The sequence below is a fragment of the Monodelphis domestica genome, chromosome 3 (genome assembly GCF_027887165.1).
Source record: "Monodelphis domestica isolate mMonDom1 chromosome 3, mMonDom1.pri, whole genome shotgun sequence".
NCBI classification, from domain to species: domain Eukaryota; kingdom Metazoa; phylum Chordata; class Mammalia; order Didelphimorphia; family Didelphidae; genus Monodelphis; species Monodelphis domestica.
Genome location: NC_077229.1, coordinates 112,986,880 through 112,999,309, shown reverse-complemented (window position 1 = coordinate 112,999,309; position 12,430 = coordinate 112,986,880). Strand labels below are relative to the sequence as shown.

The 12,430-nt window shown below is 37.4% G+C and overlaps 1 protein-coding gene across 3 annotated transcripts in view; it reads right to left on the bottom strand.

The window, feature by feature from the left end:
• TRAPPC9 (trafficking protein particle complex subunit 9) overlaps positions 1-12,430 on the bottom strand; it is a 1,102,825-nt gene that overhangs the window by 870,683 nt on the left and 219,712 nt on the right. For all 3 annotated transcript variants that reach the window (XM_056820755.1, XM_056820756.1, XM_056820757.1), the window contains one exon: positions 3,286-3,412. In XM_056820755.1, coding sequence (XP_056676733.1) covers positions 3,286-3,412 — 127 coding nt within the window. The remainder of the gene's footprint in view (positions 1-3,285; positions 3,413-12,430) is intronic.

Here is a 12,430-nt window from a genome sequence, read left to right as displayed (position 1 = left end):
AGGAAAGGGAAAAAGTTTTATGGAAACATAAGGAGGGAACAGCTTTATGGGAAAAGTGGTGACCCAGACCTTCAAAAAAGCAAGCAGGGTCAAAGATATAAGAAGTGAGAAAAATCATTTAATGAGTAATGAAAATGATAACCTTCAGTACATGGCAGTGGGGATGCCAGAAGCCAGAGTGAAAACTGTTCAGAATGGACAGGACCAGTGGTAATGACTTTTAGAAAGTGTAAATAGCACACCTATACTAGTTACTTATTAAAGTAGAAAAAATGGAGTCAATAAAAGATTTGATCAAGCTAAAGAGACTTGGATATGTTCATGAATAATGAAAATAATTTGAGAAAAGAAAAATAAGAGTACCCCAGATTCCTGGTCAAAAAGTCAGAAAATCTAGGTTCTATCATAAGCTTTGGCTCTAGTGAGCTATATGAACCCAGACAAGTCATTTTTAGATCTCAGTTTATTCATTGGTACTGTAAATCTTGAAATTTCTCAGACTTGTGAATGTTAAAAATTTCCAAATTGAGGAATCCTCCATTGGAACAAATTCCCTACTGGGAAACATTCCCCATTTTGATGTGAGAATTCACCAGGATCAGAAATGGGAGGACCTCTACTCCACCCGTACTTAAGACTGCTTTAGGGGAGAAAAATCCTTGCTATGGGAGGACCTCTACTCCACCCGTACTTAAGACTGCTTTAGGGGAGAAAACTCCTTGCTAAACAATGAAAGTACTTGGACCCATGCTTATAATAAGGCAAGGAGTTCTTTGAGCCATGCCTGTTTTTTAGAATTGATACAATGAGATGCTAGGTACCTAAAAGGGTTGGGCAGGTTTTCTCTTAATAAAATTAGTTGACTCAGCTGTGTTTTCACTGGTTCAGACTTACTGAGGAGATTAGTTGACTTAGCAGGAATTCAGATGGGCAGTCCTCTGGAAAACATCTACAGTGATTGGTAGATGTAAGGACTTAGGGGAGGTGACATGGGAGAAAAACCCCTATATAAGAAAAAGCAGAATCTCTTGAAAAAAAAAATCCTTTTGGAGGATCTCTGATGAGGATCGCTTGGGAAGAATCTCTTGAGAGAGGCTCTGGACAAGGGAAGCTCTTGGAGGACAATCTCTAAGGAGGTCTCGCTGGAGCTCCTCTGAGGGGACTCTGTCCCTCTGGAGGCTCTGGAGAGAGGTCCTTTGGAACAGTCTCTGGCTGGAAGGCTCTTTAAGGAGGACTCTGGCTGGAACTCTCTCTGGTGAAGTCAGCTGAGATGGAGCTGGCCTGGTGTCACTAGAATCCTTGCTTAGACAGACCTTGTGGTGAGTGTTAAAAGACTGACTGACTGATCTCTCTCTCTTAAGAATCAGGTCTGGCCATGTTGGCTTAAGGAAGGCCCTTCATACTTATTTCCTTTTTCTCTCTCTTTCTCTCTTTTCTTTAATTTCACATTTGTATTAATTAAAATCTCTATAAAACCCAGTTGACTTGGGTATTTGAATAACTGGGAATATTTCCCTGGCAACCACCTTATATTTGATTTAAAAACCAAGACACTGTAGTGAAACATATTTTCTGTGGTCAAATTTACTCACCCTCTCTTTTATCTATCACAATTTATATCTTCCACCATTTTAACTCACTACAGTTTACAACATCACTCTTTTAACTGTTACAGTTTAAGGCCTTCAACCATTTTAAATCTAACAGTACAATGGGAGTAATTTCAACAATAAATTGTAAGAATCTATAAAAACAAGTTTAAAGGGATGAGGAAAACAAAACACCTTATATAAATGGTTAGAGAATAGGAACAGGAAGTTAGCAAAGGAAGAAATCTAAACTATCAATAGTCATATAAATAATAGTCATATAAAAATGCTCCTAATCACTAAATCACTAATAATTTGAGAAATGCAAATCAAAGTCATTCTCAGGTTCTATGCAACCTTAAAATTGGTAAAGATGGCAAAAAGAGGGAAAAGGACAAATGATAGAGGGAATGCAGAAAAATAAGCACATTAGTGCACTTTGGGAAGAATAGTGAACTGGTATAGCTATTCTAGAAAGCAATTTGGAACTATGTACAAAAATCCATTAAATCTTTAAATTCATTGATCCCACTGCTGGGCCTATGTTACAAAGAGAACAAAGTAAGAGAAAGACACATATGTTTTAATAACACTTTTTGTAGTGATAAAGAAAAGAAAATTAAAGAGGTGCTCATAAACTAGAAAACAGCTGAACACATGGATTCTGAATTGAGGAATACATAATTAGGAAAACAATTTATATAATAATAACAACACTGTAAGTATAATAGGCTTTGAAATTTTTAATAAATATAATCAATGCAGTGCCCAATCATGATTCCAGGGACCAGTGATCAAGTGTGTTACCTACTTCCTAACTGAGAGGTGACAGTCTAAAGATGCAGAATGAGAACATAATTTTTGGACATGACCAATATGGATTTATTTTTTTGATTAACCATGCATATTTGTTATGAGGCCTACTAAAAGAAAAATAATAAAATTTTAAGAAATGTTTTTAATGTCGGGCAAAATGGAAAAAAAAAAGAATACATGAGGTCATAAAATGTTATATTCAAATTGCCATTTCTTATGGAGAAAAGTCCATGATTTAAAAATAAGCACCATTGTAAGAATCATGAATTCTACTTTTCTTCATTTTAGAGATATTACAAGCATTCTGTCAGTATCCATATTAGAAACTTTGATATTTTGGACCTTGTCTTTCTATCTCTTACATCTCATGTTTCAATAAGTCCTATCACTTTTTCTATATAGTATTTACTTTCACCTTTTTCCAATCATTTGTACAAAGTCTACCTGATTGGGGGCAACTTGGTGGCTCAGTCTGGCCCAGAGATGGGAGGTCCATGAGTTCAAATCTGGCCTCAGACACTTCCCAGCTATGTGACCTTGGGCAAGTCACTTAACCCCCATTGTCTAGCCCTGACCACTCTTCTTCCTTGGAACCAATTCACAGTATTGATTCCAAGATGGAAGGTAAAGGTTCAAAAAAAAAAAGTCTACCAGATTTACCTTTCTCATGAGCCAATAATATTGTCCCTTTGCTCAAAAACCTAATGCCTACTATAGGTAATCTTAGTTTACAATGTTGGTATTCAAGATACTCCGCAACCTGGCATTACCTTTCATATACTTCCCCTTCATGAATTCTTTGTTCCAGTCGAACAGAATGACTTATTCCTCCTATTTACACACTGCAAATTCCTAAAATGACAAAGTAAAGAGTCCTTACCATTAATAGTAATCTGTCCTGTACTCTGAGGGACACCAACTAGTGTCACTGGATAAAGTCCAGATTCCGCAGGGAGAGAAAGAGCTGCAGGAAGAGATTCAAATTCCACTCCACTTGTAATGAGACCCTAAAACAAAGAAAATTGTGTAAGAAGAGACAATGCTTATACAGGTTGTCATTTTGGATTACATTGAGCCCAGTAGTAAGAAGATTTACTAAAGCTGAAGATCTGTCAAAAGATGAACAAAAAAAAATCAGCTGAAGGAATGATTTTTATATAGCTTTTAAGACACTTTGAATAGAGGCAAAGATTGTGATTCATACAAAATAATCTTTCTATCCTCTCCCATCTTAATTTATTTATGCCTAAACATTCTGTCTCTCAAGTTAATATATATCCCCTCCGCTTTTTACAGTTAAACTCCTGGAAAATATTAACTAAACTTACACCTTATACAATTATTTCTCAAGCCCTTCCAATCTAATTTCCATCCCTACACAACTTAGGAGACATTACTTTCTTTGAGGTCATCAATGTTTTCTTTGTTAATAAATCCAATGGTCATTTTTAAGCCTTCCTGTAACATTAGGCACTTTGAACTACCTTCTCCTTTCTGGATATTCCTTCCTGTATCACTTTCTCTATAACCAATCCTTTTCAATCTCCACTGAAGACGATTCATCCATATCCTACCTCCTATGCATTGTCTAATTCCTGATTCCATCAGCTCCCATGAGTTCATCCTTCATCTCTATGCAGATGACACTCAAATTCACACAATCATATCTCGTCTCTATCCTGAGTTCTAATCCTTATCTCTTTAATGTCTGGATGACATGCATCTGGATGTCACACAGGCATCTTAAAAACAACCTTATTATCTTTCCCTTTAAATAACTATTCTTCCTAGTCTCTATTTGCTTCAAGGGTACCAAAGCACAGGTTCATAATCTAGGAGTTAGCTTCTAGTCTTCATTCTCATTTCATGCTCAAGCTAATCAATTGCCAAGTCTTGTTGATTCTACTACAATGACATCTCTTACCAATACATCTCTCTCCTTTTATATAAGTTCTTATGACCTTTCATCTGGACTATTAGCCTCCAAATTGCAGTCTCTGCGTCAGCCACTTCCTTATTCAAACTATCCTTCTCACAACTGATAAACTGATATACTTAAAGCGCAAATATGGCCAGATAATTGCCACAGCACATGCCTGGGGTCCTTGCTATTAGTGAAGCTAAGGCTGGCATATAATTTGAGTAGAGGGTTCCAGAACCAAGCTGCCTAAGGGATAATGAACCTGCCAGAGGCATAAATGGAGCAGGGCAAAGTTTCTGTGTAGTTCAGGAATCAGGTCAGCCCATAAACAACTACTCTGTTTCCAGCCAGAATGAGATACAGAGACTCAATCTACAAGCCCTACCCAAAAGAAAAAGGCACATGCATAACCATAGCACTCTCCACCTGAAAAGCTTAAGTAGTTCTCTGTTACATTTGAGAAAATATAAATGTCCTTCTAATGACACCAAAATCCCTTCACAATCAAGATTCAAACATATCGCACAGTATCCCCCCTCATCCTTATACACTATATTCTAGCAAAACAGCATCTCATGCTGTTCCCTGTAATTCACTTGTCATCTCCATCCTCTACACAGTATCACAGAATGTGCCCAATTCCTAGAATGCTCCCAGCTCTCTCTCTCTTGCAAGACCTAGATCTTTTCCAAACTTAACTAAAGCTCTACATTTAAGAGGCCTTTTTAATAGTCTCTAAATGATTAGTGCCCTATCTTGACATTGTTTTGGGTCTCTATCTTCTCTGGGTACAGGTTATACACTTGCCCCCACTCAACTAACAAATAGAACATGACCTTCTTAAGGGCATTGAATAGTGTTTTGTTTTGTTTTTCATTTAGCACAGTGCCTATTCGTAGGTTCTTAAGAAATGCTTCTACACTGACTTAAATCTTTCAAGGTCCAAATGAAGTTCTTTCTCTTCCATAACATCTTCCCTAAGAGTTGTGGCATTATAAAACATTAGGGTGGGAGAGAACTAGAAATCTGCCCATGTATCCCTCCCTGATATTTTATAGTTGTACATAGAGTCCCTGAGAAGCAAAAAGGCTTGTCTGGGATCCCAGAGTGAGTTAGCTATAAAAAACGAAGACCAAGTTCTCCTAATACTGATAATCCATTGATTTCTCCATTATACCCCAATGGTTCTGAATTCCTTAACAGTTAGAAATAATCTTTTCCCTTTATTAGTCTTGAAGCACTTTATATTACTTATATGAGCTCATCATATTCTAATTTATCTTGTGTTACTTGCATCCATATATTATGTCCCTTCTTAGACCATAAATCTAATGAGAATACGGATCGTGTCTGCTTTCTTTCTGAATATATCTAAGTACCAAGCAACTTATTCATGGCAAACATTTGTTTTTGCTGAATAAATAAAAGGAACAATTTTACCTTTATAATAAAACGATTATCTTTTTTTGCCCAAATAGTAACATTAATAAAGCAAAAGTAATTAAACATTTTTCCTGTGCTTAGTGGGTAAAAGCACTACCAAATCTGGAAGGGAAAAAATTATCCCATATAAATTAATTGTCACATCATCAAGTTATTCTCACTCCGCTCAAATTAAACCTTAGCTCCATGAGAATAAAATTATATTGTGTTTGTATCTTCTATAAGGATCATCTGATATTAGAAATTAAGTCTTGTTACATTAGTTTAGAGGTAAGAAGTATAGAAGCTGGCTTGAGAAAGAATTGGAATTTGAAACAGATCTGAGACAGAATGTCAGTTTCAAAGTGTGTGGAGGAGGTGTAATGGTTTTTCTGTGACAGTTATTCTCTCTGGGTGTGGCTGTTACTCTCCAGGAGAGGCAGTTACTCTCTGAGTGCAGGAAGAAGATGACATCTTCTTTTCTCTCTCTCTCCTCATTGTCTGAAGTAGAAGTAAAGGAGGAAAAAGCCTGAAGGAGCTAAGTGATTTCCTTTTCCAACTTGGGAAACACTAGTGACTGTCTATTGCTATTTCACAAATTGTTTTATCTCTGAGAATCTTTGGTCTTTGGTTTGGATTCTGAGTCGGCTACAGCTCAGTCTGAACTTAGTTCTTGTTGAGGCTCAGCCAGTTGGCCTTTGTTATTTTTATAACTTGGAGACAAAGTTAAGAATGATATACTTCTTATAAGGATAATAGTGTTATTTTATTTTAGAATTGGGAACTTTTGGGTTAGTCATATCAGAAAGGATCAGTGTAGTATGTGGAAACAGGAGAAGGAGTTCCTTGTGGAACCAGGGAGTTTTATCTGGGTGGAGTTAGAATCCCTTAAGAGTTAGAAATCCTTTTATATCTTTATATTCTTTATATTTATATATAGTTTATTTTTGCATATCAAGAATCTCCTTAGCATCCTTGCACCTGGCCCTGAAGAGAAGTTCACTTTTGACCTTCACTTCACTTATATAAACTGAAGTCATGTTGTAAACACAGCAAGCAGAGTATTTAATGAGCTTATATCTGTAATCAATTCATTCACATATTATTTTTACACCTCAAGACTTAACTGAATGCCTTGTACATGAGGTAGGCACTTGATGAATTCTTCCTACGTGATGTAACCTGTGATGTGGTGAGGTGTGGCATGGTGTGGCATGCCTTAAAGTGGTGTGGTGTGATATATAATATGATGTAATCCATGATCCTTGATATATAGATATACATATAAATGCTTTATGTGGTATAATATAAGATATAATTTGCACTTCATGTTTCTTTTTTTTTTTTAAACCCTTACCTTCCATCTTGGAGTCAATACTGTGTATTGGCTCCAAGGCAGAAGAGTGGTAAGGGCTAGGCAATGGGGGTCAAATGACTTCCCCAGGGTCACACAGCTAGGAAGTGGCTGAGGCCAGATTTGAACCTAGGACCTCCCGTCTCTAGGCCTGGTTCTCAATCTACTGAGCTACCCAGCTGCCCCCTGCACTTCATGTTTCTAAAAGGGGTTAGATCAGAGATCTCCCTTCTCCAATGTGAAAGGAAATTCTTGGTTCTCTTTGTCTATTCTGAGTTTACACTTGTGAAAAGGGAATCATTTATTCTCTTTGCCTAGTTGGAGTTAAAACTTTGCTTAATAATAACTTGAATAACACTAACTTAAGTACTTCACTAGATTGTGAAGACAAGATTAACTCTCCTTTGTCTACCTCTTGATTGAATAAGCACAAGCTTGAACTAGGTGGCAAAGCTCTCAAACTTAGTGAATTCACACCCCACTTAGTGCCAAGATACTTGGAGAGCTCCATCCTTTTTCCTAACTCAAACAGTCAGAAACTTTTGAATTCTTTTAAGAGTCCACACACAGGGACTTCCGGGTAATCATGGCTGCAATCTAGACGCCACACGCTTCCTCTCCCCGGCACCAAACGAAATAGACTACATCAAAGGAGCATAAAAATCACCTTTGGAGGAACAGAAGGAATCCCCAGTACCCCCAGTACTCCACCGAAGCGAAGGTACGTGGGATTTGAACATTTCCACACTATAATAAGGAGGAAAAGCTTGCACAGAAAAGTGAACTGAGCCGCCCTTCCTCCACCCTACCTCCCCCACTAAACCAGTGTGAGCTACCTGAGCACTCACTGGGACAACAAGTGAGTGGGGAACGTCTTGGTCTGGGGGGGGGGGGGGGGCACTCCAGGGTCCTTGGGATCTGGGGACTACCAGGAAAAAACGTCTCAGGGCGGTTTAACTGGAGAATCCAGCTCTTCAGCGGAGCTGTACTTGGGGCGGGCTGCGCAGAACACCTCCGCGGAGCTAAACACCAGGGGCGGACCACACGTTGATTATCTGGGCGGAGCTGAACACCTGGGCAGTGTGGCTGTGATCAGGGACCCATCGCTCTAAGAAACCTCAGAGGCTGGGAAGAACTAGTCTGAAGCAACCTAAATTCACAGAAAAACCGCCCATATCACCCAGACCCCAGACCAAAAAGGAAAGGGGAATAAAACCACCAAAGGGATGGCTTACATGGCCCAAAATCAAGCCTCCAGGAAGAAAGGGAAAAAAGTGACTATTGAAAACTTTTATGGTGGAAGTACCCAAGGAAAAGAGGAGAATGAGGAGGAAATCCAAAAAAATTCAGAACACGCCTCCCAAAATGGAAACTATCAACAAGCTCTGGAAGATCTCAAACTGGAACTTACCCAAAAGATGGAAACCTGGAAAGAAAAATGGGAGAAAGAGATCAGCTGTCTGACAGATAAGAATGCTCAATTGGAAAAAGAACTCGAAGCATCCAATAGAAGGGCAGACAAGGCTGAAAAGCAAAACCAGTCCCTAACGACCAGAATTAAGCACCTCGAAGAAAGTGAGATGATAAAACAGCAAGAATCAATAAAGCAAACCCAAAAAATTAATGAATTAGAAGAAAACATAAAATATCTCACTGAGAAGGTCACAGATCTGGAAAACAGAGGGAGACGAGAAAATCTCCGAATTATCGGTCTCCCAGAAAAACCAGAGATAAACAATAAACTCGATATTATTCTACAGGAGATTATAAAAGAAAATTGCCCTCACGTTCTGGAGCAAGGGGGCAAAATAGAAATAGAAAGGATTCATAGAACACCTTCTATACTAAATCCCCAAAAGACAACCCCTAGGAATGTAATTGCCAAATTCAAGAGCTTCCAAGTAAAGGAGAAAATCCAACAAGAAGCCAAGAAGAAGAGCTTCAGATATAAGGGGGTTCCCATAAGGATCACACACGACTTAGCGGCTAACACACTAAAAGACCGCAAAGCATGGAACACGATATTTAGAAAGGCAAGAGAGCTGGGTCTCCAACCAAGAATCAAATACCCAGCAAAACTGACTATATACTTCCAGGGGAAAGTATGGGCATTCAACAAAATAGAAGATTTCCAAGCATTTGCTAAGAAAAGACCAGAGCTCTGTGGAAAGTTCGATATCCAAGCACAGAAAGCAAGAGAAACATGAAAAGGTAAATATGAAAGAAAGGGAAAAGGAGATAAATCTTATCTTTTCCTTTAAGTCAAACTCTCTTATATAAGGACTACATTTACATCAAATTATATATATTAATATGTGGGGAAAATGTTTTGTGTAACTCTCATAAATTGTAGCATCATAAGAGTAGTTAGAAGAAACATGCATAGGGAAAGATTGGGGCATTAAGAAGATTTGGGGAAAGTTGGGGCAAAGAAAGGAAAAGGGAGGGGGGAACCGTCGATAATACTAAGAATAACTTCAAGAAATGGGGGGGAATCAATAGAATAATCTTTCCCATATAAAGATACACATGGGAAGGGGAGGGGAAGAAATCTCATATGAGAAGGAGAGGAAGAGAGCGTGAAGTGGAATTACTTAAACCTTACTCTCAGTAAAATCAAATCTGAGAGGGAAGAACATCTAGATCCAGTGGGATCCTGAATTCTATCTTATCCATTAGGGCAAGAAAGAAAGGAAAATTAAGGAGGGGGTGGGGGGAGGGAGTACAAAAAGGGAGGGAAGGAGAGGGGGGAGGGGAAGGGAGCATAAAAAGGGAGGGGCTAGAAAGGGAAGCATCTCAAGGGAGGGGACAAGGGGGACTGACCTAAAGTAAATCACTGGTTCAAAAGGAGAAAGCTAAAGAAGAAAGGTCAGAACTAGGGGAAGATATCAAAATGCCAGCGAATCCACAAATGACAATCATAACTTTGAACATGAATGGGATGAACTCACCCATAAAACGTAGACAAATAGCAGATTGGATTAGAACCCAAAACCCTACCATATGTTGTCTTCAAGAAACACATATGAGACGGGTTGACACTCACAAGGTTAGAATTAAAGGTTGGAGTAAGACCTTTTGGGCCTCAACTGATAGAAAGAAGGCAGGAGTTGCAATCATGATATCTGACAAAGCCAAAGCACAAATAGACCTGATCAAAAGGGATAGGGAAGGTAAATATATTCTGCTAAAAGGGAGTATAGACAATGAGGAAATATCACTAATCAACATGTATGCACCAAATGGTATAGCATCCAAATTTTTAATAGAGAAACTAGGAGAATTGAAGGAGGAAATAGACAGTAAAACCATATTAGTGGGAGACTTGAACCAACCATTATCAAATTTAGATAAATCAAACCAAAAAATAAACAAGAAAGAGGTAAAAGAGGTGAATGAAATCTTAGAAAAATTAGAGTTAATAGACATATGGAGAAAAATAAATAGGGACAAAAAAGAATACACCTTCTTTTCAGTACCACATGGCACATTCACAAAAATAGATCATACACTAGGTCATAGAAACATGGCACTCAAATGCAGAAAAGCAGAAATAATAAATGCAGCCTTTTCAGATCACAAGGCAATTAAAATATTGATCGGCAAGGGTACATGGAGACCCAAATCAAAAATTAATTGGAAATTAAATAACATGATACTCCAAAATCGGATAGTTAGAGAAGAAATCATAGAAACAATTAACAATTTTGTTGAAGAAAATGACAATGGTGAAACATCCTTTCAAACCTTATGGGATGCAGCCAAGGCAGTACTTAGAGGAAAATTCAAATCCCTGAGTGCATATATTAACAAATTAGGGAGGACAGAGACCAAGGAATTGGAAATGCAAATCAAAAAACTTGAGAATGAACAAATTAAAAACCCCCAGAAGAAAACCATACTAGAGATCCTAAAAATTAAGGGAGAAATGAATAAAATAGAAAGTGACAGAACTATTAAGCCAATAAACAAGACTAGAAGCTGGTACTTTGAAAAAGCAGACAAAATAGACAAAGTACTGGTTAATCTAATTAAAAAAAGGAAAGAAGAAAGGCAAATTAACAGCATCAAGGATGAAAAGGGGGATCTCACCTCCAATGAAGAAGAAATTAAGGCAATCATTAAAAACTACTTTGCCCAATTATATGGCAATAAATACACCAATTTAGGAGAAATGGATGAATATATACAAAAATACAAACTGCCTAGACTAACAGAAGAGGAAATAGTTTTCTTAAATAATCCCATATCAGAAAAAGAAATCCAACAGGCCATCAAAGAACTTCCTAAGAAAAAATCCCCAGGGCCTGATGGATTCACCAGTGAATTCTATCAAACATTCAGAGAACAGTTAATCCCAATACTATACAAACTATTTGACATAATAAGCAAAGAGGGAGTTCTACCAAACTCCTTTTATGACACAAGCATGGTACTGATTCCAAAACCAGTCAGGCCAACAACAGAGAAAGAAAATTATAGACCAATCTCCCTAATGAATATAGATGCAAAAATCTTAAATAGGATACTAGCAAAAAGACTCCAGCAAGTGATTAGAAAGGTCATCCACCATGATCAAGTAGGCTTTATACCAGGGATGCAGGGCTGGTTCAACATTAGGAAAACTGTCCACATAATTGACCACATCAACAAGCAAACCAAGAAGAACCACATGATTATCTCAATAGATGCAGAAAAAGCCTTTGATAAAATACAACACCCATTCCTACTAAAAACACTAGAAAGCATAGGAATAGAAGGGTCATTCCTAAAAATAATAAACAGTATATATCTAAAACCATCAGCTAATATCATCTGCAATGGGGATAAACTAAATCCATTCCCATTAAGATCAGGAGTGAAACAAGGATGCCCATTATCACCTCTATTATTTGACATTTGACTATCTCACTAGTAAAATAGTTGTGGTTATTTTTTAATGAAAGAAAAATAACTTTTTCTTTGAATTTGTCCATTATTTTTTCAAATGGCTACTAACTTGTTAGTACATAAATGCTTAGTAATCTGGCTGAACCTAACAATTAGTTAATGAAATTATTTGGTATTTCTCTTACCTAAGAGTACCAAGAAAAAACTACTGAGGCAGTAAGGGTACTCTGAATTGCCTAGAGGTGCCATGAAAAAAATGAAAAATCACTGACATTAAAGATTTATTGTAAACTCGAAATGTTTAGGAATCTTTAGGGTTTGAGGAAATTCTAAATGCTTTTATCAACAACAAAAAAAAGACAAATCAATGAGTTGGGCATGCACTTTTTAAAACTCGGGTAGCAACAAAATAACAATATAGAAATTCTAAATTAAAAA